This window comes from Malurus melanocephalus, unplaced genomic scaffold (genome assembly GCF_030028575.1).
Source record: "Malurus melanocephalus ecotype Western Australia unplaced genomic scaffold, MMel_1.1 scaffold_116, whole genome shotgun sequence".
In the NCBI taxonomy this organism is placed as follows: Eukaryota; Metazoa; Chordata; class Aves; order Passeriformes; family Maluridae; genus Malurus; species Malurus melanocephalus.
In genome coordinates this window covers 1441282-1468916 of record NW_026623348.1, presented here as the reverse complement: position 1 = coordinate 1468916, position 27635 = coordinate 1441282, and the positions used below count along the sequence as shown (strand labels likewise).

General features: G+C 43.5%; 1 protein-coding gene across 2 annotated transcripts; it reads left to right on the top strand.

Moving 5' to 3' along the window:
• SHC4 (SHC adaptor protein 4) lies at positions 1 to 27635 on the top strand. 2 transcript variants are annotated; one of them, XM_057369899.1, is made up of 12 exons: positions 1 to 1345; positions 8149 to 8219; positions 13915 to 13978; positions 14859 to 14978; positions 15981 to 16034; positions 18376 to 18427; positions 19444 to 19570; positions 21580 to 21757; positions 23083 to 23143; positions 24497 to 24676; positions 26140 to 26393; positions 27083 to 27635. In XM_057369899.1, the coding sequence occupies exons 1-12, from the start codon at positions 761 to 763 to the stop codon at positions 27236 to 27238; spliced, it is 1902 nt and encodes a 633-aa protein (XP_057225882.1). In that variant the 5' UTR covers positions 1 to 760; the 3' UTR covers positions 27239 to 27635. The 2 variants fall into 2 exon arrangements, with proteins under 2 accessions (XP_057225882.1, XP_057225883.1); XM_057369900.1 differs by lacking the exon at positions 24497 to 24676 and having other exon boundaries at positions 2 to 1345.

Sequence of the window (27635 nt, the reverse complement as noted above, 5' to 3'; positions counted from 1 at the left end):
AGCCCATTCACAAAAACTTCATTCATAAAACCGGCGGCGGCGGCGGCGGCCCGGGCTCCGGCGGGGGCGGCCCGGCCCTGCGGAGCTGCTGCCCCGCGGCGCTGCGGGAAACGGCCCCGGAGCCGCACGAATATTCGCTTGTTGCGGGATTATTATGGTGCTGAAGGACTTTCCGACAGGAATTAGCGAGACCGACGCTGCTGAGTGTTTTTCGAAGAATCCTGGGTTTGTGGCTGACGGCGGGGCAGGAGCCGCAGCGCAGGGATGCTCTTCGCCTCTAGGGCAACGGCGGTGGAAGTGCAGAGAGCTGGGCACCTGACGGGGTTCACGCCGATCTGAAAATACGTTTGGGCTTGTAGCTACCTTGCTCTGCTTTGTGTGGAATATGCTTGAGCTTTCGCTGCAGCCAGGACTCCGCAATTATTGATGCTACAGCTGTGAGTCTTCAGAGCTAGGTGGGATTTAGTGCCTGGCTTGAGGCAGGAATGAAGGCAGGTTTGGATACTGGCTCTTCAGCTTAAGCTGCTGTACCCCTGATKTGCTTTTCTGTATGCTGCTTTTATTACTGCTTACAAAATGCCAGGTGTCCATGCAGTTTTGAGCCTTATCCATTGAGGAAAATAAACCATTCAAGAGGGAGTCAGCAAAAATATCCAATAGGTTTCTCTTTTGAAAATTGTTTGACTTGCTTGATTTCAATATAATTTATCTACAAGAGCCAATTTATGCAAGAATATCCAGTTACAGACCTGCCAAGGCTATGAGAGAAAGCAGCCAGCAGAGCCTCGGTGGACACGTCCTGTATGTAGGGTTATTCAGACATCCAGGAATGCTGCACAGGGCTAAGTACAGCCGATTCAGGAATGATTCCATAACCTCCCTAGATGAAGGTACACAAAATACTTCTTTAAATATTAAAGGTTCTTCCTCCTCTTCCCATTCTTCAACACCTAATTTACTGACAGAAGATGTCTCCTTGGGGCCACAAGACACTTGCACCACGCTGTGCACGCTGATCCCCCGGATGGCCAACATTAAACTCGCCAACCCGTCAAATTTGCCGGGGCTGAAAAGCTTCTGCCTGGGAACGAAAGAGGTGCCACGAGTTAAACTCACRGAGTGCGTTACCATCCCGAGCAGCCCAACCTCGCCTGAGATCAGCTGCCTGTCGGCCTCGTATCCCCAGCCTGACCTGGACAAGCTGGTCCTAAGCCCAAAGCCGGCGGGGGACTGTGATGTGCAGGGAGCTGAGGAGGCCGCTCCTGTGGGCAGGCAGGACAGGGGCCTGGCACAGAGCAACGAGAGCACGTACAGCCAGGAGCCAGGAACCACCTACAGTGTGCGGGTGAGTACTTCTCCCTGGGCTCCATTCTCTGACAGAGCAAACAGCTCAGCTGGGTGACCTCCATCTTCCCGCATCTGGAGCTGATGCCCCAAACCACTGAATTGTCCCATGTATTTCCTGTAGTCTGGTGTACATAGGGCTGCGGCGTTGACCTGAGCAAGCTGAGTGCCCCAGCTGCTTCCAGAGGTAACACAACATCTATTTCCAAAGTACTATCTGTAGACTCTCTGAGGAGTGCTGCTGAGCTGCAACTAAAATGGTTACTCTGGCGTGAAATGCATGTTGGAGGGAAATGGAGGCCCATGAAAGGGCTCCCCATCCCTCACAGAGCAGCTCCAGGCACTAGATGCATTCTGACATGTTTGTCAGGGAGGCTGTAGGGTGGGTGCTGCCCAGGTTGTATTTCCAGTATGGTTTTCCACTGGTCTTCCTTTCATGGGCGGTATCTCCGAAGGGGCTCACTGGCAGGAGCCTCGCAATGCAACAGGGAGATGTTTTCTCCCCTACATCTTCCTGCTCTTGTTGCTCCCATGGCTGTGGGCCTGCAGTAGCCTGCCCAAGGAGAGCTGCAAGAATTGCTGACCTGTCCTGGCCAAACTCTTGGTGTTTTTTTCAACCAGCCCCTTTAATAGTTACAAGCAGGTTGGTAAATAAGTAGCATGGGAGTTTGGGCATTTCGGTGTCAGAGGATGGGCAAGGTGAGGGGATGAGCGAGGTRCTCGTTCCCCCAGAGGCCGCCAGGCTTCTTCAGGAGCTGGTGATGAAACCTCGGATGGGCTGGGAAGTGCCAGAGTTGCAGCATGGCAGGAGTGTGGTGCAGAGGGATGGTCTCACCTGGAGGCAAAGCAGGGCCAAGTGGCCAAGRGCTGGGCAGTTGGAACTGCTTCCAGTCCTTACCCTCTCGCCCTGGCCCTTGCCCTCCCTCCTGTACCTTTGGAGACACCCACTCTTCCCATGCAGCTTCTTGTGCCCTGTTGGTGTATGGGATTGTTGGGATCTCCACAGAGACCTTTTTAGAAGGCAGTCAGGTCTACATTATKGGGACTGCTGCTGCCTGAGATCTTTGGCCTCAACAGTTTAATCAGAGTCTGAGGAGGATTCAGCAATTGTATGGAGAGGATTTACAGTTATTTTAGAAAGGTAATAATGTGGTGAATTAAATAAATGCCATAGGGCAGAAGCAGTTCCCTGCAGGCTGGAGTGAGGCAGAATTTTTCTTGGTGCTGTTTTAAAAAGAGGTGATGCTGGGCTCATTGCATCCCCTGGGGAGGCAGCTGTGGCTGGGTGTGACTGGTGGTGACAGAGTACCTGTGTCACCCGGGCCTGGTGGGAAGCTGAGACCCATAATAGCACCTGTTTCCCCAAAATGCTTGTGCAAATAACAAAGAACCCGAATATTAATGTTTTAAGAGGAGCCTGGACAGCTCTGATTCTCACAGTGTTATCTTTCAAAACAAACTTTGTAYGCAGATTGCTGCAGGCTTTACAAGGGTGATATTTACCATGTGCTTGTTCACCTTCTACCCATTACACACCTTCMCACAACGCTGCCCATCTGGAGCTGAGGTCTCTAAATGGTGCCCGTAGTGGCCGTGGCACTTCTCTTTCCTGCTGGTGTTTGTGGTGGCTGTGATGAGCCCAAGGAATATTCCAAGAGGCACTTCACATATTCACATCCTTACTCTTGCTTGTTGGGAGTGCCAGGAAGGCAGCTACTCCTGAGCAGGAGGATAAGACCTGGCTCTCAGCACTGTCCTGCACCAGTGGTTTCTCTGAGAATAGTGAGGATGATGTTTACTGGACCTAACATGGAGTAAGGTTCTCTGCCTAAGCTTAAATCAAAGCACCAGTCTTTGAAAGATGGTTGGTTTTAAAAATGTGCTATTTAATTAAAATATGAAAAGGAAATACTATTGCCAAATACTTAATTACAATGCCATTATGCCTTAAAATGATATGATAAAACTCCTAAAGGAGTTTTAYCAATGTACAGGTTGATCCTCTGCCAGTGGTTCGATGGTGTATGCATATTGATTTACGCCATCATGTGTGTCTAAAATCAGTTACATGTCTCTAGATTAAAAGGAGCCTGACTATTTCTAATAAGGAAGTTCAGAATGGCATGAACTGCTCCCTGAAAGCGCACGTGGGCCCTGCACAGCCCTGCTGCTGTCCRCGGAGGATATGACAGGTCAGCCTGGAGCAGTTGCTCCCTGTCTCTGTGTTGGGAAGGGGGTCCAGGGCAGCCCCTTCCCGGTCCCAAGTTKCCCCCAGCGCTTCTCCCGTGCTCAGGGCAGGGAGATATTGTGGTATTTCAGCTGCAGCCCCTTCCCCGGCACACTCCACCCGGAGAGCTCTGCATCGCCCGTTCTCAATCAATAACTCCCCAGCCGGGCTCTCGCAGGAAGGAGCYGGGCTCCGCTGATTCATGGCTTCAGAGCCGCAGCTGTGAATCATGAGCCGGGGGCTCCTCTGAAGGCTGCGGGGCGGTGCCGGGTTCGGGCTTTGGAGTYGGAGCAGCCCCGCAGCGCCTCATCCCATGGGAATGCGCCTCTGCACCCCGGCATCGGCTGCAGGGCACCCACACCTCTCTGGGGAATCGATTTGCACAGGAACCTGCGTGTTTTCAGTGTTTTCAGGCCATTTGCTTTGTCACAGTYGGAGAATGGGGACAGGGTGGATTGGGAACAATTCTGTTAGAGACCTGGCCTGAGTGCAGTCCTGCAGAAAGTGGTTTTTAGCACAAAACTAAAAAGAAAAGGAAAATATTTCTATATGTCTGTATTTATGATTTTTTCCTTTTTTTTTTTTTTTTTTTTTTTTTTTTTTCATCAAGGTATATTTAAAAACTGAAAACCTGTGAATAAAAGGGTCAGGCTTTCCCAGAAAAAAAATTAATTTATCAGGAGCAATCCTTCATCACAAAAGGCTGCCCTTAGGGAAGAGGCTGTGCTGCTTGGGCATGAGGAGCAGGACAGACCAAGGGCCTGTCTGTCTGTCTGTCTGTCTGTCTGTACCGCTGCTGCTGCAGGGGGGATGATGAGAGCAGGGCAAGCACATGAGGGGAATTAAGCTAGCACTGACAAACTAGTGGGGTGTTTTTGTGCCTGATGATCGTTAATGTGCTGTTTTAATCCTTGAGGGTATCTAGTCTATTTCCAGTTGATTCTGTCTGGATTTTGTGCTGTCTTGCAGATGCCCCGGGGGTACCACCCCCATGTGGTGTGSACTGCTGCTGTGGGCTGCCTTGGCCTCTCTGCTTCCCTTCGTGGGGATGGGAGAGGTTCTTCTGGCTTTGCTTTTGGGTCTGGATGAGGCTGGTGTTGGCTGGAGGAAACCAGTGTGGTTCAGGCTCAGGAATGAGTCAATTCAGTGCCCTGTAGTGCACAAACTTAGGCCAAAGTTCTTCATCAGCTGCCTGACTGGTGGCTGCTCACAGCGTTACGTAGCACTTACCCCAGCCCAGGAGATCCTGGTGAGTGATGCAGGATGAGCAGCTCAGCTGACTGGCACGGTGGAGTCTGTGTGCTGACAGGAGCACAGTGCCTCTGCCAGGAGAGCTCAGGAGGTCTCTGCTTTCCAGTGGACACAGTGGCTTTCCAACCCCAAAGCTACCACAGGCAGAGTGTGAGGAAGGGCTGAGAGAACCTCCCCACCAAAACTGCCATAATCCGTGCCTTGTTCCTTCTCCTATCCCTGTCTGGCTCCTGGTGCTGTCCATGGAGGGAAAACAGCACTTTGCCTTCCTGCCAGGGTGAAAGCAGAGAAATGTCACAACAGGTTCCTGAGCCTGGCACTGTGCATTGTCCTGCCATGTGCTGCTTATTCACATGGGCCCTGCCTGGTGCCTTCACATCTCCTCCCACACAGTCCCTCATCCTGTTTGCAGTCCCTTTCTGTCATCTCATGTAAACACATGTGAAAAGATGTGTGCATCTTGAGTAACTGCTGTTCTCTCCCACCACCTCCCTGTCATCCTGATGGTGTGGGGGAATGGCAGCCAGCCCCAGATCACCCTCTGTATTCAAACACGGAGGGCCAAAGCAGCTCCTGGTGCCAGTGCTCTCCACAGCCCTTTGCAGGCTATCTCTGCACATGTTGCTGTTCGTGGAGCTGCTCCCTCTCCAGCAGGGGCCACCGAGTCTTCCCCTCCCAAGAACTGCTGCTTGTCTTGGCAAGAGCTCTCCATCCTGTTACCGACAGAGCAGTGGATTCAGCATCTGCTTTCGTGAGCGATGCCAGGGCTTTAGCTCTTGGCTTGTTTCACTGGTGCTGTTCTGTTTTTCTATCGGTAGGTGAATTCTGCAGTTACATCTGTTTTGTTGTCCCAGGCTGGTCAGTGCACCCTCGGGGCTGTGTCCAGCTCCCCCAGCTTGTCTCACAGCTCAATAAACTGGGCAGTGCCTCRCTCTGTGGGCTGCAGAAGATGAGTGCCTCTCCCTGGACACCACCTTTGGACCTGGTCATCACAAAATCATCGGGTGAATAGCTTGGGCTGGGGCAAGAGCTGTGGGCTGCWGTGGCATCCTCTCCCTGGTTGCTGCCTTGCCCATGCTTTAGTTTAACCTTCCCTGCAGCAGGAAAGATGGAGTTGGCCTCAACCCTGCACCACCATTAGGTTTTTGTRGGAGCTGCTGTTTGGGGTATGCAGGATGGGGGAGTAGGGGCACCACCTGGACTGGAGTTTGGGTGCAGAAGTCTCTGAGACAAACATTGTCCTTCTCCCCTGCCTTTCCTTCCTCTCATGCATTGGTTTTGCTTCCTCTCAGATTTCACTGTGGAGGGGTTAATATTTGCCTTGTTTATTTGTTAATTTTTTTTTTTTTATTCCTTGGAGACTGTCTTTTATTTTCTTGAATAGGCTGCTGGTATTCCATTGTCCTTTTGTGTGCTCCATAGGCTTCTCCCAGGCTCTGTGACCCTGAGTTCCTCTGCCCCAGCCCCACACTGTCCCCCTGCCCAAGGCTCTGCTGGTTCTCTGTTACCCTCCTACTGCAGTGTGAAGGTTCAGCCATTGCTAACTGTGCCAGTTCAGATAAACAACGACAGCTAAAATAAATGAGAGATGCAGTTAGGTGCCATGTTAATGCACTTCCCTACTCAGGCTTTTAAAAGGGGGAAAAAAAAGGTCTTTTGTGAATCATTGATAAGTTCAGCTTCACTCAGGGTCACTTATGCAAAAACCTAATATTGATTTTTCATCTTTGCTTAGAGTAGCTTCCCATGCATCTGTTCAGGATGCAATGGGGACTCACTTATCAGCATATGACTCACCTACTTCTCTAATTTTTTCTTTTTTCAAGGATAGAGGAGCAGCCAACCAGCTCACAGGATGCTTGACCTTATACTGTAGGATCAGAGGTTGTTGCTGTGCTACAAGCTGAGACTCTGGACATATTTTCCACATTTGCTTTGTTCCTGTTAAGCAAGAATATCTTTAACAAGGCAGATAGCTCTCAAAGTCATTAAATGTTCATTAGGGAAGCAGTTCTGCCAACCTTTCAGATTCTTATTGATGTCCTTCCAGGTCTCTGACCTAATTCTGGAGTTCTCCCAAGGGTTACATTGCTATCTGGAAAGAAAGCAAAATAGGGGTAATACAAYTGTTGTGGAATCCCTGACTGCACATATAATGTTCTCTTTCCACACACACATTCATTTCTGAAAGTCTTCAAAGCTGAACAGAGACCAAACCCAACCTTCTCATAATGGCCCAGCAGAAAAATTGATTTCCAGGCAAAGTGAGGCAGAGGAACTAAATATGATACCTTTCTCTGACACTGAGTGCTTCCTCTATCCATTCAGACAAGGGGACAGAGCATCCATGTCCCTGCCTGGGTTTTCCAAGTTGWCTTTGTGTCCCAGAGGTTTTGACTTCCTGCAGGAAAGTGCACAGGCAGGCTGTGACTGCGGCCCTTGGGCACTGTGTGAGCGCTGCAGGATGGTTCCAAGAGGGASAATGAGAGACTCAGACCTATGTCAGCCTGTTGAAAGGAAGAGAGACTGCTTCAACAGCAGAGATGGACATCCAGAGAAATGCTGAAGGATTAGTAACATATGGCTGGGGATATGCCATCACATCCTTGACATTTCTGAGAATTAGTCTTATGCAAATCCTGAGTGAGTATAGGAAAMGCCCCAGCTCTGTCCCATACAACAGAAGTGAGGCAGTCAGCCTTTAATTTAAAGCAGGTCAGKTTATAGAGTAGGCTCTCAAGAGCTAGCTGTTGCTATGAGCTGGAATTGCAACTTTGCATTCTTCATTTTCTGCAGAGGTTATTTGTCATCAGACATGTAGCAGTGCAGAGCCAGTGGTTTTCCATGTGCCCTGTAATGCCTCCTACTCTTTGAAGGGACACTCAGCTCTCCTGCATGGGGTCTCTGAGGGCATTGGTCTTGTGGGGCTTCTAGAGCCTCTTTGCTCCCAGGCACTCTGTTCTCTCCAACATTTCCCTCATGTATTTCTCCCAGCTCAGAGTCACAGGCTCATAAGTGAGAGTAAGCAGAAATGGAAAAAAAGACATAATTGGATTTTGTGTCCCCAGAGTGCTTTACGTTTTTTTTTTCTTTTTTTTTGGTGGTATGGTGTTTAAGCCCTTGGTATCTTTATTGCTCTTCTCTTCACTTTTAGTAAAACAAGATCTATTTAGGAAGCAGCTTTAGAATGGCTGATTTGATTTTCCATTTAGACTGTAGTTCTGCATAAACTTAGTGGACAATAATCACATTTGCTTCCTCCTGTGATCCTCCTTTTACTTGTGTACCAGATATTAACAGTCCTCCCTTTCCTCTGTTTTCCACAGTACATGGGCTGTATTGAAGTGCTGCAGTCAATGAGATCCCTGGACTTTGGCACACGAACACAAGTCACCAGGTAGGTGATATAAAACTGAAATTCAGACCAAAAATAAAAAACCTGGGTGCTAATTTCTGTATAAAGCTCAGGGTGCATGCCAAGCTCTGAGACAATTTTGAATAGGAGTTTGCATGTTTTGTTTTGTTTTTTTCCTAAGTGCTGATTTGAATTATTTGATCATTACAATAGGCTATTTTCATTGGAAAATGAATTGTTTCAGGCACAGACRTAGTTTCTCTCCCCGTTGTTGCTCAGAGAGCCCCCCCTGCAGTGGCAGCTCGGAGCAGACATCCCCAGCCAGGCTTTGCTGCCTGCTTGCCCAAGGCACACAGAAATCCACTGGTGTTGCCATGCCTGGGGCCAGGGTGGAGAGCCAGGATCCTCGTGGGTCTCTCTGCCATGCTACTTCACACCTGATCCAGAAAGTGCCATCGGTTCTCAATCTAGCTAGCTCATCTAATTAATTTTTATCAGATGTATGACATCACTTGACCCCATCTGCACTGAGACCAGGCTCAGCTGGAAGTGGAGTCACAAGGAAAAYATGTTGAAATACAGCTGTTTCCATCTGTACTGCAAGCCTTCAAATCAGATAAAGATTACTATTTCATTCTCAGATACAACTGGGGATRTGGTTGAAACATGGAATATTTTGTGGTCTTTTGAGAACAAACTGATTGCTGACAGTTTCTGAGCGTAGATTGTTAGCACCCCCACACCTGTGGGGTGGCTGAAATGTCTTGTCAGGAACAAAAAAAGCACAATTTTATTTTTTCATTTATTTTTGTAAGTCTGGCAGTGCAGGAGTGTTTGAGTTTTCCAAYAGTCACCCCCTTTCCAGCTCTGAGTGGTGCTGTGATGCACTCATGGTCCAGCAGTGAGGACAAGTGCCCTGTCAGGCAGCCCCAGCAGCTCGGCACCTCCAAAGGCTTTCTGGAGAGGTGGGTGGCTGCAGGTTATTTTGAGCTGGCCTTAGACATGTTCCCTTGTCCTCTCAGCTGCTTTTCTGGCATAGTTCATGCTGAGGGTGCCAGGAGTGTGGTTGAGCCTTCCAGCGCCTGCCCAGCTCTTCCTTTCGTGCTGGTGGGAGTTTTTCAGATGCTGTTTTACTTCTGCGAGTTTGTATCAAAGAAGTCATGGAGAAAGGAAAGGAATATGAAGAGATTAGTGTTACATTCATACCTGTTRGCTCCCAAATTTACCAGCAAAAAGGAACTGAAAAACCTGAGTCCTTCAATGTCTATAGGCTTCCCTTGAAAGCTGCACCGTTTGTTTTATAATCAAAATCAGAAGTTGTTGACATTTACAATCCATATATGCACACTCTCACCCAGTTGCTTCATGTGTGTGTGAAGAAGTGCCTGAGATATCAAAATACTTCSCTCAGGCAAGGCCTTTACTGATCAAGAAGAGCCATGTAATGCACTGAGCCCAAAGCACCCATCCCGGGCCATTGTGTTCTTCACAGCTCAGCCAAAGGGTGAGGTTATCTCCTGTTTGCAAGAGGTGTGTGCTGCTATGCTGACAGAACAGAGCTTTGGATGGTTTGTCTGGAAAATAATGAATATGAATTACTGTGTGACAAGAGCTTGCCAGCTTAAATTTGGGCCAGATAGTAAGGTTTTGTTAAGCAGAGCTGTGTCAGAACTTAACAATGGARATATTTCCATCACCTAAATGAAAAACCGCTGCTGATCTTAATGGGCTCTTTTGTGCATGAGAAATTCAAAACTTAAAYTGTTTGCAAACCAGACACTGAAGTGCTGAGCTCATGCATGCAAACTTTAAAGTTCGATCGATGACAAGCGGAGTGGAGCAAAGATAACATTGATTATTTCCCTATTGTTCTCTCTGGGGTGTAAGTTTATAGACACATGCACAATGCACTGACCAAGGAGCTGCTGCAAATTACCCCATTTTAATCATGCCCATTATTTGAACCGGGTAGAAAATATTTTTACTTTGATGGCATTTCACTAAAAAAAGAAGCATCTTCTGTTTTAAAGTGTTGTAGAAAGGGTCTCTAGTTGTCTGCGCCCCGCCTTGCTTTATGTGTATATACATGCTTAGTTACCTCGTGGTATCTAAAATTGAAGGTATTATTTACCTACCTCATGAATGATGGAAAGGTCAACAAACTCATATTTGCCAAAGTGCTATGAGGAGTCCAAAGAGATGAACATGGAAGATTTGCTTTCTGTTTTCTTGCTGGACTTRCATTTTCAGTTACTTGGCAGGCACATGGTTAGGGAAGGCAGAAAGTGGCCTCTCCAGTGCTGTGAATGACCATGGGGTGCAGAGGTGCTATGTGGCCAAATGTGGGGTGAGAAGATTGGCAGAGGTGATTCCACTTCAAGTTTTTCATCTCTCTGCTTTTCCCTACCATGACCCGACTTACATATTCTTAGGACATCCCTCCCATTTCACAGAAATTTGTGATCTCAGACTCCATGTAGATGACAAAAGTAACACCAAGARATAACAATAAGGGTAACAGATTCTTCTGCTTGAGGGGCTTTGTATTTTTTATAATGGTTAGCCTGTGCTTGCTGTTCTGGATACAAGATGTGTTTGGGTTGCTGCCCTCATRCTGTGGCAGGTCCTGCCTTTGCTGGACCCTGATGTGTGCTTCTCTTGTCCAGCCCTTTAGCTCTTTTCCTCTTACACATTTCCCACTTCTGYTAAATCAAGCTGTTTATTAGTCATCAAATTTGGGCTTTTCTGGGAAAAGGGSTTCTGTGTCTTGGATTGGGTTTTAACTTGCAAACTTGAAAATGGTCAGGCAGTGAGGGGTGAAGTGTGTCTGCAATGTGGARCCGGGGAGGGCTGCTGGAAGAAGGCTGACTTTGTTTGGAAGATTAATTTCAACTTTGTTGAGCCACATAATCCCTTTCTGTTACATGGTGTAGGCAGGGCCCTAGATGCTTAAAAGCAAATGCTCAACAGCATGCTTGCTTGCTTACATCAGCCCATCTTTCGTCTTTTATTCTGCTTTTGGGGGAACAATAAACAAAGCAGCTCAGTATTACTGCCCACAGGCACTCTCCCGGCATGGGCATGCTCTGGGAGGAGACCCAGAGAAAACCTGTGGACTGTACTTTTGCCCTGGCCTGAAAAAAAAACCTAACTGGTTTAAAGCTTTATGGATGCCAAAAATGGGCCACCCATTTCACTTTGTCATGGATGCATCCAGAGTTTTTTTTCTTCCTAGTATATGGTGCACTTTCTAGTTTGTGGAAATGATTGCACATAGAAAGTGTTCAGTTGTAGCAGCAGGTGTTACCAAACTCCTGCTTTTCACACCTTCAAAACAATATTTGTGAGGTTTTGTTAGATCACTTGGAAAAMTACCCAGAGGTATGCAGCAAGAGATGTCTGTGAGAAGATTATTTCCCCTACCAAAGRGAGGTAATAGAAACCATTAAGTAGAAATGGTTCGCCTACTTTTTGGTTCCTTTTTGCTGGACAGTTGCTTCAGAGCCTGGTGAAGTGGGCAGTCACTACGCTGGCTTGTACAAGAACASAATGTGTGGCTGGCAACTCTGCCTACAACTCTTGATTTCACATGGGCTGGCTGACATGTGCAAAAACTCATTAATCACCAAAAGAGACAACTTCCCTCTTTTTCCAATTTGTTCTGTGTCTCGTTTTCTTTCTAGGTAGGGCTAGACTTGMAGGCTCCAAGTAGCCTTAATGTCTTGGCTCTGATTTTAATTTCCTTTAATATTGAATGAGAAGATGAGTTCTCATTTTCCAAGCCAATTATTGGAATCTGCAAGATCATCCTGCAGGATGCCTTTCTCTCTTTTTTTTTTTTTTTTTTTTTCATTTTTGGCCTTCCTCCTGGTAACAACAAAATCAAACAGGAGCTAACCAAGAAGGATATTGGGAAATTTGCTTAAAAAAACATATTTTCAGTTATGTAGGGGGAAGTACTTTGCTTTAAAGTGCTAAGTAAGGTCAGTATTTAAAAGGATGGGTTTCTGRCCCATGTTGTGTAGTCACAGTGAGTCCCCTTTTCTTCCCTGCTGTTTTCACTCAGAAAATATTAATATTTTGCTGTGGGTGAGGTCTCCATTCATTTGACAGCAYCRAGGTTGAGTTTCTCAGGGTGTTCCYTGGCAGGAMRCCTCAATGTGTCACTGATCTCCAGTGCTTCAAGCACATTGCCCACTGGTGTGGCAGCCTGTGGGTCCCTCAGTGGGGCAGCAGCGATGCTGGGCTTCACCAGTGCTGGGCTGGTTTTGCTTCCTCTCTGATCTGCAGGGTCCTGAGGGGATCACACTCCTCACTGGGGCACCTCTGCTTCATGGSACATACCTGGCTGGAGCCTCTTGCCATGTTATGGTCTCCTGATATTTTTTAGCCCTTCTGAACCAAAACTTTCTCAGGAGATGAAGGCCAGCAGTGTTTTCCTCCCACACACGCACTGGGATCTGGAAACAGACAAACTTTTCTAACTAGCTCCTTTCCTAATTAGCTCTTTGGATAATAATCCAATAATACAAACAAATAATTAATTCCTTTCCCCTTTAGAACAACAACAACAAAATCCTAACCTTTGGAAGCTAAACATGAATTTGGCCACAAGAGAAGGGCTGTGGCTTGAAATGCCCAATATGGGACCCTAAGGGTGACAGGGCAGGAGAGGTCAGGGCTGAGGCTGTGACCGGGATGGCCAGGCAAGGTTATGAAAACTTCCTAAGCACATCCCAGCCCAGTAAGGCACCATTTTCCTGTTGACTTTGRAGCAGTAAATATCAGTGAGGAAAAGCCTGTGACTGCCAGCAGAAAGGGTTTTTTCCAGCTGCCGTGCTAACCTTGACCAGGGCTCCACTGTGGTCCAAACCAGTTACCTGCCTGAGCAAAGGCCAGAATTTTTCTTGTTCAAGTGTGGAAAACAGGCCCAGCACAGCACTCTGCTATACTGTRTGTGATTGATCTGCAAATGAACACTGTGTGTGCTTTATGCTTTACYCTCCGAACTGAGAGGAACCTGCAGAGGGGCACGGGTGGCTAGAGGGAAAGTCTAGTTTGGGAAATTCCTACCAGAGATGGGAAGATATGGACTGATACCTCAGCTCTGAAAATTAACTGGAGAAGCTGATTTTATCTCCCCACCCCTCCCACATTGTTGTTTGAGTTATTGTGGTTTGTTTTGTTTTGTTTTATTTTGTTTTGTTTTAAGTGGGGTGTTGTTTTGTTTTCTGGGATTTTTTTTTTTTTTAAAGAAATCCCAAACCCCAGAAAGTCAATCAGAGCACCCAGCTGGGCTCACTCAGCATGCACCTGCTGTGCTAAATATGAAAGATTAAGCRGGGAGGAGCCCCTCACCAAGCAAGAGAGCTATCAACCACTCTGAGAAAAAGGGTTTGAAGACATTAGGTTGTTTGTCTTGTGGTTAATTATGTTAGGGCTTTTTTTTTAATTAAACAAATTTTCATTAGGTGAAACTGATGTGTTTAAGGAAGAAAAAGAATCTATTCAAACCAGGCTGCTGAATCACTGTATTTTGTTAAATAGTTCTTTTGGTTGTTTTTCTTTTTTTAACAGTGGGAGGAAAGAAGAAAGAAAAACAACTGTGAAAGACCTTCCAGAAGATTTAAGTGTTTATAAGTGGGCCGATAACAATAAATTGCAGAGTCGCTGGCTCTGTTACAGATGGTGCATGTGAAATGATCCAACARTTTGTGCTGTACTTTTTTATTTCCAGGGAAGCAATAAGCCGACTGTGTGAAGCTGTATCGGGTACAAATGGAGCTGTAAAAAAGAGAAAGGTAAATCCTGTTTTAGCTCACCAATTATTTTTCTGTATCTGCTTTTGATCAGCTGGATCCATGATTCCCTAAGAGGCTTCAGTCCATGCTGGAATTAGCACGTATTAATCCATCTGAACTCAGCCTGGATAACAAGGAGGTGCTGGTAGCAGGGTGTTTAGCCTGTTTGGTTTGGGGCTGAGGCTATGCCCTACTTTATTTTTCTCAGGATTAATGCTTTGCCCATTGTTCCTGCTTCTACCAGCCCTTGCTGTGCACAGTGCTTTACAAGTTTTAGGCTTTGGCTGCTAAATAATTGAAATTGGGGTTTTTTTGGTTTGCAAGAGGGAGCTGATTCACTRGAGGATTATCTGCAGCTTATTTATATATATAAAAAATTAAACACAACCAAAATGGCAGTGTTTAATGGATTTTGTTAAGTAACTGGGATGCAATGAGGGGAAACATCAGTGGTTACTGTTGGGTTGTGTCCAGCTGAACTTATTGATTTCCTTCTGTAACTGTGGAGCTCAAGAGGAATGAACTTGCTCCTGAAAAAGGAATACATGAGACAATTTCTTCCTTTACCCAGAAACACTTCATCCTCAGGAAACAAAGAAGAGTTCAGAGGGAAAATTGCACATTATGAATTACTGAGCCAGCTATAACATTTAGCTCACTGGGATTTTGCTTTAAAACCTTTTTCCCATTATTGACATAAAACCCATTCCTACCAGTATTGTATTCAGAGCTGATGTTTGTTAGATCTGTTTGCTTTTGATCAAGCCATTATCCTTGCTCCATTGAAAGTCTCAATAAGATACCACAAAAGCTATTTGATATGTTTCTGCCCCTCACAGACTCAGCTGACAGCCTCTTTCTTTTGTTTCTTTGTTCAAAGCCTCCAGTGAAGTTTCTGTCTTCTGTACTTGGCAAAAGTAACCTTCAGTTTTCTGGCATGAATATAAAGCTGACCATTTCAACAAGCAGCCTCACTTTGATTAATGCTGACACGCAGCAGGTAGGATACATGTAATCAGCGTCCTTTTCTCCATGCTACTGATTTCTCTTCCTTCCTGGCTTCTGATGGCAAGGCTATGCCCTTCAAAGGGAAAGCTTTAGCAGAGCTGTGCATTCTTGGTGAAGCTGAATGACATGATGCCTCTRAATTTAAAAATGAAAGCATTTTGGAGGAATTGAGCACAGGTCCCTTTTGTTCATGATGGTGTGTTCCATGGGGAGGGATCCTTGAGCACTTGCAAACTGTTCCTCTGGATGTGTTTGCCTGTGGAGAGCCTAAGAAACAAGGCACTAGTCCCAACTGCAGTTTCTGACAAGTCCTAGGGAGGAAAAAGGTTAATATCGATATTAAGCCAGAGATTTGCTTTGGTGTCATTCAARTCTATTTTACAACTGGGTAATATATGTGTACAATCAATTACACTGTGTAAAACTTCTAAGCTCCATTCACATGTGTTTCTGAGAGCTTGGATTGGAACTGGGCTGTGTCCCTTTCCTTCTTGGCAGAYGTGATAAGGATTTTTGTCCTGCTCACCTAATTGGTCCCTGAGCTGTTGRTATCAGCTATCAGGATGATCTCACCTGGGGCCAGCAGCAGGTTTTGCTCTGAGCTGGAGCAGGGGAACATCAYGGAGGTAGTTTTGGCTCTGAGGAATCCTGCACTGAGCTTGTGCCATGCTGAGCATCAAGGAGCTCTTGGGGGCTTGCCTGTAGTGCAGAGGTCTCCTGTCCACCGGATATCTGTGCCATGAGGGGCTTGGGTACAGTTAGAAAYTGGTGGTTGAATTAATTCTGAAAACCCTTTAAGGGAGATTGCTAAATATGAATGGGCAGTCTCAAAAATATTTCTATTTTTATCTCCATCCTTCCTAAATGATACATGCATGAATTAATAAATGGGGTTGTTATGAATTTAATTGATCGTTCTGTGAAGACATTATGTTCTGCTGTCTTCTAATGTGTGGCCCATGAGCATGTTTAACTGGTCTGTTATGCTTTTCAGATTATTGCCAACCATCAYATGCAGTCCATTTCATTTGCTTCTGGAGGTGACCCAGTAAGTATTGATTTATGAGATATACTTCCACARGTATAATGAACTTACGTAATTATTATTACCTGCAAATACTTTGCTTTATCCCTTCCTTCCACAAGCACTAACAGAGTGCACCACACATCTGGGTCATGACCAGTAATACAAGGAACCTGAGGGACTGAGATTCAAAAGAAAATGTTGAATAGAGACTCAGTGCACCTTTAACAGATACATACAGTTAATTTTCCTGTTGCCCATCAGTGARCCTCAGTCCATTCAAAAGCCCTCTGACTTGGGGATCTAAAAATAAGAATGTGAACTTAGGAACTGATCAGTACAGTGGTCCCTGCGATCCAATACCTGTCACAAAAGTGGTCAGCACTGGCACCTCTAAATTTTTAGATTAATTTTGAGTTCAAGCAAACAGCTCCTGTGAGACAGATGTGGCATAGACACCTTCTTCCTGCAGTTGGGGCTGTTCTACCTAGTGTCACAGTCATGCAGTCATGGATATTTTCAAGCCAGAGGTTTTTTATTCTATTTTAAGCTCTTTACTGCAATGATTGTAAGCAGGAAGTGTCATTTATCCAGGTTGGATAAGCAATTCTTTAGGCTTGTTTATCTTTTTTAGTGTTTTTATATTAATATTCTGCACTGCTCTTGCACAGTGACCTCATCAGATTCAGAGGCTCCACAGGGCTGGGTTTGGGCAGTGCTTAATGGCAGGGCCAGCAGATGTGCTTGCACACAGATGTGCTGCAGGAAATGGGCTCGGTGGTGCAGCTGGTGACACTTCTTACTGGGAGGATATGTGAAATAGAGGTCTTGCTCATCAGTGGTAACTATAAATCTAATGGCCCTTCACAGAAGGGGCAATTTTGTTGTCTTGTTCAGGTAATTTTTTCCAAGTTCCATTTATATCTAAATGGGAGATAATTTCCACAGGTCATATCTTTCCACCTGCCCCACATTCAGGGTTTAAGTAAGTTCCATATTGCCCTGGCTATGAAGGAGTAGCACAATTCTGCCTGAGAATTAAGTCAATTCTGGCTTTATTTTAAAGCAAAATAATCCAGGCATGTATATAAAAATTAAAAAATAGCAGGTACTGCTCCAGTTACTTGAGTTTCTAGTTGCTCTCTAGATCGAATTTATTTTAAAATATATATCCTAAAATATTTATGAACTTTATCAAAARCTTGAAAGGAAAATGAAGGAAATTGAGTTCACTAGACACATAATAAATATTTACCTTGCTTTGTGTTAATGATATTAACTTCAAAGATTAAAAAAAAATATCTAGGACAAGTTCTGCTGGCCCTAAGACCTGCCTCTTGTGTCATTCATTGTGAATTATTAAATGATTGTTCTTGTGCATATTGCAAATGGGGCCTTGTTTCCTGCCAGCTGATTGCATCTTYCCTCAAGAGAGCCATGCCTTTAAGCTGTGAATTGTGTTTTCCCTGTCCCACCTTAAAGATCCAAAATAACAAAATGCATCTTTAATAATTAAAAGAATGTTATTCATTACCTCATCAACCTACAACACTGAATTATCAAGCCACTCTTTGCTTTTGTGGTATCACTAGAAATGTTAATTTTTCTATTCCAGTTCCCTTTTCAGTTTGACTAGAAAAAGAGGATTATTTCAGTGCTGGCTGGAAAGAGAATCAGAAACAGAAAACTGATTATACTGAGGTTGTCTGATCTCAGCAGCAGCTTTGAGATCCAGGGTAATTTAACCTGATTGTAGCMAGACTTAAATCAGGCAGCAGCAATCAATGGGCAGCAGATACCCATTTTATTTTGCGTTATTTTAAAGTTTAACTTTTCTCTAAGATGCCTTAAAAACTCAACCATATTGCTACAAATTGGAAACATTATAACTTGTCCTTTGCAGTCTGTTAGCACTGTTTTATCTTCCACTTCCGAGAAGGACTGTCCCAGCCAAAAGCTGTGAGCAGCATTCACACAGCCCTGATGTTACATGGGAGAGGCTTTGAGCTCCATGGGAGCTGTGGAAGGAGCAGCATTGTCTGCTGATCAGGCACCAATGGGTTACTACTCCTGTTGCAGAGCTGCAAGTGAACACACGGTTTCTTGAAGACCCAAAGAATGCCAAATGGTCCAGTGCATTTTTTAAAAGAAAATTATTATGGGACAATTACTGTGTTGGTCGCCACGAGTGCATCACCGATATTTTCCCTAGCTCACTTTGCTAGTACCTCTGGTTGTTTTTCCCTGAAAGAAGMATGCATTTTAAAGCTAAAAATGTTTCTGTCTATACTTAGTTGCTTTGCAATGGTGGTAGGATTGTTCATAATTACACTTTTCAAGACATTTGTTGTCTTCTTTCCTGTAGGATACTACAGACTATGTGGCATATGTAGCAAAGGACCCTGTTAATCAGAGAGGTATTGAAACAATTTTCAAATTGTTATATGTGTTTATGTGATTGCTTTATTTGTATGTAACAAGGAATTGTTCGAGTTTTWAAATAAGAAAACTATTGAACAGCTCAGTACTCTGGCTTTGARCAATTGTACAATTTCTGGCTTTGCTGTTGGATAGGGATAATAGTATGCAGGCTGTGGCTTTACATGCTATGTTCTTTGTGCAACGAAGTGAGAATCTGCAGGTCAGGCTCAAGCTGTACTCGCTGCTGGCTCCATGAAGGGCTAGGATCTTCCCAAGTCAGGCTTGCCTGGAAAGGTGAGCAGCTGCCCTGCTCTGGGACATCTTTCAGTGAGGGAAGGATAGTGAATGAGCCTCCTCATCTAACCCAGACTTGTGTGCGTGTTGCTGGAAGGCGGAATGGGTGAACAAGACCTTTGCCACTCTGGAGCCTAACCCAGGGGATAAAATCCCTTTCCATCACTCATTATTTGGGGGCAGTACAGCAAAGACTGGTATTTGGCTGCTTCTTTCATGCCAGACAGCTCTTGGAGCAGCACTGGCAGTGGCTGTGATGCTGGTGGTGGCAGCTCATAGGAAAGCTCGCTCTGAGGTGCAGTGGTGGCTCCTAAGAGGAGGATGTTTGCTGGAGCCTCACAGTCTGCCCTGCCACCCCTCAGGCCCAGGCTACCAGAGCTACCCATACTTGCTTTTGCATGCTGCTCTGCATGAAAACTGCACATTGGTAGTTTCTCCCCTACTTCTGCTTACTGCCAGGCCCAGGGAGTAAAGAAGATGCAGGAAGCATAAATGAAGTGATTCTTTTTAATGAGATATAAGATGATACTATGATTAAAAAATACCTWAAGCAATTTCCTTAACATATGAACCATTCCTAAGTGTATCTATAWTATCCTAAAGCTATCTACATGCATATTTTCATGCCCAGCTTTTCTGCTATAAGTAATATAGCTCGCATCTCTAGTTTCTCGTATAAACTGCATTTACTTAATTAAAGTAAGGTGTCTCTTTGCAGCATGCCACATCCTGGAATGTCCCAATGGGATGGCACAGGAGGTGATCAACACCATAGGGCAGGCTTTTGAGCTCCGGTTCAGACAGTACCTGAAGAACCCATCTAGCCTGGTTACATCTAATGAAAGGTCAGCACATTCTCAGTCACTTAACTGGCAGYTTCCTTCTCTTTAGTACTTTTCAGGAAAACAATAAACTACAAAGAGTGATCCATAAGTAAGATGCTTTGAATATGTTTTCTGGACATAGGATAATTGTYGTATATGTCTGTATGTGTAGCATGTAGGATACCAAAATTAGCTTATTCCGGTAAATTCATTGATTTATGTGACATTTGTACAGGTGCAGAACACCGAATTAAGCTGTATTGTTTCTTAGATAAAGCAGCCTTATTTTAAGTCATGCAAGTTGAACAAATGTTCAAATTACTTTGCCCGAGTAAGTTCAGCTCTATAAATAGCACACRCACACACAGACTGAGCTCGGTCCTGACCTGTGCCAAGTTTAAGCTTGCTGCAGCTGTGGAAATTGTGTGGTGGAGAAAAAAGCCATTTTAATTCACCTTTCTGCTATTCTGCTCATGTTCTCGCAGCAGCCTCAGTTTTCACCTGCTGTGACTTCCATCAGCCTCATGTGCTGAAATAAACACAGCCRCCACTTGGCATTTCAAAGTATGAAGCCCTGTCCTCTGCACATTGCCCAAAATACAGCACCTAGATTAGTTTCTGGACCACAATTCCCCATTTCAATTACCCTTTTTCCATTGCACTGGGGACACAATTCTTGCTCTAATTTATGACTCTCCTCACAGATTAGCCATGCYTATTTTCTCAGGCTTCTTTTTACTTCGACACCAAATTTGATTGATTGCTACCTCCCATGAGTAGGTAAAGCCATGGCACTGCTTACCTGCATCCTTTACACAGGAGTCCTGTGCATGCAGTGGCACTGGAACAGGGCCTTATGCATTGCAGCAGAGCTGTCTTTATTATRTAAATGCTACTCCAGTTTATATTTATTTCAATGTRTATGGTGGTTCTTGCCATTCCACTRCTAACACTGGTCTGTTTTCCCTGGGGAAAATAACCAGAGGAAAAGCCTTTCTTTCCTAAGAAACCTTGCTAGGTTATGTCACAAGAAACATAGGAACAGGGAGAAATGGAAGAGGGTAATCAGATTTGCTCCTTGAGCATAACCCACAACCAGCCTYGGAGAACGGTCCTTGGGCAGCAAGTCGGATATTGCTGTGTGAATGAGTCACTCCCTTCCAAACTACTATGAATCACATAATCAAATACTTGCGCTGCATATCACATAATCAACTACTTGAACTTTATCTCTTTCCTGCTCATGGCCTTTTATCCAATTATACTCTTGTTAATCAGAGAAGTAAGATTTGAGATGAGGTTTTTTTTATTTTGGTACCGGAGACAGTACAGGAAGCACCTTGTTGTTTTGCAGTGTATCAGCTGTACATTTAAACTATCATCAGTCTGGTTCAGTTMAAAAAAAATATTGTGTGCTCTTATTCATGTCATTCAGTGTTTCCTTTGAGCTGAAACAGAATATTGTGGTTATTAAAATAAGGGTATATTCCACTCAGGCCAGCTACTTTTTTCTTTCCTTTTCTTTTTTCCTTTTTTTTTTTTTTTGGGTAGCAGTATTTTTTAGGACAGTTGCAGGCTTGTCTGACTAAATGCCATGAGGTTTTAATTTTTCTCTTGAAGTCTAGCTGCCCCCCAGCAATCTCTAGATTTACAGAGTTGAGTCAAGAAGCCAGAAGAATTAGTTTTATGAASAAAATTTTGGATACCTTAATGAACAGTGAATTGGAATTCTTAAAGTTTCAGTAGTTGCCTCTTACCTTTTCTTTGACTTGAAAATATACCTGGGCTGCCTGGTGCTTATGAAATGACTGTACCTCCSTTTACCCCAAACTGTCATGACTCTATTTTTAATTCAGGAACAAGTAACTGGAAAAATAAACAGCTCTGAAAGTTCCAGCCCAAAGCCCTTYACAGCCTCCATATGGCGGATCTGTGTATTGTGCAATGTGCAGACACTGGCATGTTTGCCTACACTAGAAAGCRTTTGATTACATTAGAAGCTTCATTTTTTCCCCCCATTTTTTTTTCAGCGAGGCAGCAAATGCTAATGGATCAGCTGGGAATTCACAGGAGAGGGAGGATMATGAATATTATAATGAAATTCCAGGGAAGGAGCCTCCAACTGGTGGAGTGTTAGACATGCGAATGAAAGTGCAGACAGACCAAAGGGCTAAGTGTCCCATCCAGTGCAAAAACCAGTATTGCTCAGTAAGTACATCATCTGCTGGATAAATATTCGCTGCCTTTTATGGGAATGAATAATAAAATGTTTCTGTGGTGTTGAAGCATGGCATTAACATCAGAACCAGGTCCTGATTATCCTGGGAAAAGGKTTTTTTTAGGCTAGATTTAATGATGCTTAGTACATAATTGAATCCCAAAGCACTTTCTGAATATTAACTGGTTTGTCCTCAGAGTACTTTTAGGAGACCAAGTAATATTCCCTTGTTCACTCATTAGCTCTAAGAAGAAAATAGATACCAATTTAAATGKCTTGTTGGAGAGAACATCTGCAAAATCTGGGACCTCCTGGCTCCTGATTCTGTGATCTAATAAATATTTCATCCTGTCCATTATGCTCTACAACTTATACATACAACATTGACTGATTGCAATATATATATATATATATATATATACAATATTCATTACTTTTGGATTGTTTCAAGAAACTCTGTTAAATCGGCAAAAGATATCTGTGGCTGTTGTCTGGGATAGTGGGAAATAAAAACCAATCAGGGAGTAAAACAAGCCAAGTTCAGATTGGCTGCACAGATTTCAAAGTCTGCTGTGCAAGTCCTTGGGAACATTGTATTTTCCCCACACAGAGAAGAAGGCAYCACTACTCTGCTCAGAGGAGCACACTCAGATGTGACACTGGAATCCAGTTGGTTCTGTCTAAAAAATTGCTTCWCCCAAATGTTATTTTTGTTTGGTAGCAACTGCTTCCAGGATGCTGCRTATTCCTGTGCTACTGCTCCATCTATTTTTTGCTAACACGAACTATACTCCACATATCAGGTCTCCACTCCTCAACAGTTCTCTAATTTTAAGAATATTTTAGTATATCCTGAGTTTGTATCTGACACTTGCCAGAGTTGTTCCAAGGAATTACTCTGCATGTAAATGCAAATGCGTTTTTCCCATGGGGTGTTACTTGTTGGTTTTTCTTTCTCTTTCAGTGCTGCTCAGACAATTTAGTGACCATTTCACTTTCAAACCAGGATACCTGTAGTTGCTTTTATCCTGAGGCACATATATAAGAAAATCTGAGCTTGCTTACCTAGAAGTTATACCATATATTTACTAAACCTTAGATACGTAACTGGGCAGTTGTATGAAGTTGGAGTCCAGATGTGACATCCTGTAGAATGAAGAGTATCAGTGTGAGATGTTATTTGAGGAGATGGAAATTTTTTGGTGAAGAAAATATTTTATTACCTATAGGTCTATTAATTGATGCCTGGATGTTTTGAAGTTTTGATTTTTCTAAGGGACTACTTTATGTGAGTGATTTTAAAATTTTTCTACAGACAGGCAGCCCAACATTCTTCAATATATATGAAAATTGTCCAGAAGAAAACAGAACTGTGGGTATGTACTCTCTTTTCCTTCTCATGCATATGCAGAATTAGCTGGGGCAGGCTGCCTGGAAGAGCTGCCCCTTGGCTTTCGATACAATGGTGAAAAGTGTTCTACTTTGTGGGTCATTTTTAGTTCCCTAGATGAAAGGCAGACAAAAAAGCCTTACAGTTTTTCTAAAGGCCACTAATCTAACTTCATGTCTGCTGGCAGACTTAACTCATTGTACTTCTCATGATACTGTACAGTAGCTCTTTGTTTTTTTATTCTCTTTCATACTCTTTGTTGTTTTATTCCCTTTCTTCATACCATTTGAAGAAGAAAGATAATCAGTCTCTGAATATATCTYTTCTACAAATGCTCAATGAGACCCAAAGTATCAGCATAGGGTTGCTCCAACAGCGCCCAGTCCCTTGGTTCCAGCATCCCTGACTTCTCAGTGTGACTTTGCCCTTCCCCTGCCTTAGRCAGCTTTGTGCCCAGGATCAATTTGCCTTTAGCAAAACCTGCACTCAGGGACCCCAGGAGATCATCAGCCTCCATCCCTTTCTGGACTTTCTCTGCYACAGCTGATGTCCTGAGCACATTTCCTCAGCTCCTCTCTTTCACTGCACAATGAGGTCTTTTCTGAATTCCCACCTGCACGGCTCTGAAGGGATTTATTACACTGTCTGCAGGAGATACTTCCGTTTCTTGTGTTATTTCCAATTCAAGGAAAGAATCAAATGGTTTCTACAGAGAGGGTGAACAAATAAAAGAATGAATGAATAGATCTATGAATAAAACGTTTATTGAAGAGCAAAAATGTGCCTGCTATTTGGCTAGCTGAAGTGCTATTATTTTTGTACCCTGCAGGGGATATTCTGTTAGCCTGTTCCTAGGCTTGGATCCTAACCTGACAGATGTGGCTTTGGCTCTCCAGACAGAGTCTCAAAGYACCAATCTCCTCCATCTTTCCACCAGAATAGCAAGAGAGAGAATTGCTGAGCTTCCCACAAGCTCTTTTTTGTGGTGCAGAGGGGAAGGAAAGGATTTTGCAACAAATAACGTATAAAGTTTGTGTTTCTGTAGAGTCAYATGTATTAATTTCTTTCCGGTCTGTGGGGGGTTCACTGCTGACATTGACTGAAGCAGAACTGAACCAGTGCAAAGCATTTTTGAAAACTTAATTCTACTTAATTTTGGATCTTGTGTCTTCTAGCCATAAGAAAAACAAAGTTCATTTGCATTTTTCTTTTCCTTCTGAATTACTTTAGTGGGATATAAAAAAAGAACATCATTCCTATTTCAGCTTTTACAGTTACTTAAAGCTGAGTTAAAAAAAGAAAAAAAAGGAAATCTGTGCATACTATATCCTAATTGCAGGTAATTGTGATGAAAGGTCACAGAAGACAATAAAAGAGGCAACCTCATTGAAACCTGCCTACAAAGCAGATCTCTTTGATGATCCGTGTTACATCAACACCCAGTCCCTGCAGTCTGCAGCCTGTGCAGCCCGAGCTCCAGCAACAGCACAGATCCCTGGGAGCCTGCTGCGCCAGGCCAGTAGGTTCCCTTGCAATGCCATWCCTGTCTAAGCACTGAAAGGAGGGGGGCTTGTTATCCCTGTGCATTGGTTTTSCCATAAGAAATATGTGGGGGGAAGAAATCTACCCTGGTTATTATTTTTGCTTGTTAAATTCAAGAGAAAGGGGATTAAAGAGCAAAAGTAGTGACGGTAAACAAGCAGAATAACCTTTCACCTTCTGCATTTGATTAAAGATTTGATTAAACAGAGTTCCACAGGTGTTAAAAAGCAAGTCTTTAGGATGATGCAAGCTTGGGACTGCACCTTGCTTCAAGGAGGAGGGTTCTCCTGTATGCTCAAGGTCTTAACCATTCTAAGGTGGAAGTGACCTCAGATGTCTTGGCTTTGCAGGCAGTAGCATGCAAGATTGAAGTGTGATTATTGTGACTGTGTTTTCTCAGTTCTTCCATAAGTTACCATTGAATCTCCTCCAATAATTCCTAAATCAAACTGTTTGATCTGTGGTGTCTATTAAATGTGTGTCAAATTAAAACTTGATTTATGGACTCCAAGTGGTGGATATCCATTAAATTATTATATAGTTGCTACTGATTGTCCTCATTATTGAATATACTTTTTTAGCTTTGCCTTTTATGGTTTCCCAGTGAGTGTTTTCCCTGTCAGAGTTGGCTCCACATAAGAAAGTGGAAAAATGATTGGACAATAAAAGAAATACAATAAAGAAAATGTGTGACCATTGAGACTTTTCCAGCTTGGGGCTGTATCGTGCTCTCAAAGGAACTGCCTATGTCCTGAGGAGCCTTAGATTGCACAATTCCATTGAAGAAGTGGTATCCTCTTATTTTCCTTAGAAGAATCCTGCCTGTGAATCATTTGCAATCTGACTGGCTATATCCCAAACCATACAGTTTTTTTAGTACATTTGGTAATTGTTCGTTTTTTCACAGCAAATGCATCATGCTGCAATCCTTCCCTTCTGGCTACATTGGCTATGTTGTCTTACATTCCTGCACATAGCTGGAGCCACTCAACATGACTCTCCCAATGATCTGTGACAATCTCTTCAGAGCTTGTTAAGGAAGAAGGAAAAACAAGATCTTAAGGGAAAAAAAAACCCACAAAAAAGCCAACAAAAATCTTGTTTTTCCAGGGAAGATTTGACYTTTTCATACAATCAAAGAAATATAAACCCAAAGCAGTACAGCATCAGAAAAATTCCTGTTTCTAATCCCTGTTGCCTAGCGACCAAAGGCTTTCCCATCTAAGGTAGGGGAGGAGGTGGTGTGATAWTTTTGCTTAATGCACTGGAGGGTCATAAGCATTCATGCATTTTCTTACAGTCTGTAAGGTTGGTTTGATCACAGCTTCAGGACTGAATCATTTGMATTTTTTGAAAGCTATTAAAAATATTGTCTTGCATCCTTTTTAGGATGAAGTTCTAGGTGAAGTGTCCAATMCATTCCCTTTCATTTAATTTTAGAGTTACCGGAAGCTGTTCAGCAGAGTGCCACAAGCAACACAGCTGCTCTCTGTGTTCTGCCACAAATAAAGCAACAGCTAAAGAATGAAGATTGTTACCATGGCAAACTGAACAGGAAAGCAGCAGAGAGCCTCTTAGTCAACGACGGGGATTTTCTGGTACGAGAAAGCACAACGTCACCTGGTCAATATGTCCTCAGTGGACTTCAGGGAGGGCAGGCAAAGCATCTACTCTTGGTGGATCCTGAGGGCAAGGTATGAATATTTCATATAATGAATTTTCAATGCTGCTCAGATATTTCAGTCAAAATACATGGGTGCATTCCGTGAAGTGGAACTGATTTGATTCCATCCAGGTTAATTTAAATATAGCCAGTGGCTGCAGTAGGTTTGAAGGTTCGAGAACTTGTAAGCACTGAAATACCATGGAAGGAGAAGTAAGGGACTTAAATACTGTTAGTCTGGGTACTAATAATTAGTGTATACACTTAACACAGCCTTCAAATCATTATTGCTAGAAAAATATAACCCTATCCTTAAGTAATGAATTTTTGGATACAGAAAATGTTTGTTGTCACTTCAATTCTACTTTCTTCTCCTTAGGGTTAGAAGAGTAGTCTTGAGTGACATGTCTGAGGAGAGAGTAAATCAGAAAAGTASTCCTCAGTGGGATTTAGAAAAAAGATATATCTCTTCTGTGGAGAAAAGAATTCTGTGCAGAATCAGCCCTGTTTGACATACGGTCTCTTTAACTTYTCCTCTGCTTTTCATGTGAGCTAATGGTGGGTCAAAGGACAGGTCTGAATTGCTGTCTAGAGCCCAATGATCCTGCTCAAGTGAGTTCAGTGGCTTAAGTGCRTTTTTACTTTAATATGTTAGGCTCGTGTCCAACCAGTTATAAGCACAATCTAACTGTAAGTRTATTCTTTTGCTTCTTCCACTAGGTGAGAACCAAAGACCATATATTTGATAGTGTGGGTCATCTTATTCAGTATCACATGGAAAATAATTTGCCAATCATCTCTTCTGGAAGTGAAGTGAGCTTGAAGCAGCCTGTAAGAAAAGAGAGTAATATGGGACACATGCAATATCACAAATAATCCCTCGGATCTCACAAATCCCAAGACAATTCATATCTGAACTTTCTATGATGAAGACAAGTCAAAAAAGTATAGACTGYACTTTCTGCTGCTGTTCCAGAAGAAGCCCTTTTGTGTGTATGTATGAATATATGTATATGTGTATATCTATGTAGATCTATAGAGATCAACAAGCATAGTTATATAGATACATATAATCTTAATCTTAACAAAATTAYACCTTCAGAGTGTGAGATTCATTTGTGAGAAGGTAATTTAGACATGCACAAATGTCACTTTCAAGGTCATACTGAATCAGTAACTATTTAAAAGCACAATTAAAACTCTACATACAAAAGCTCACTTGAAAGAACTGCTGGAACATTAGTATGTGCCTTTTAGCATAGAATTATTGAAA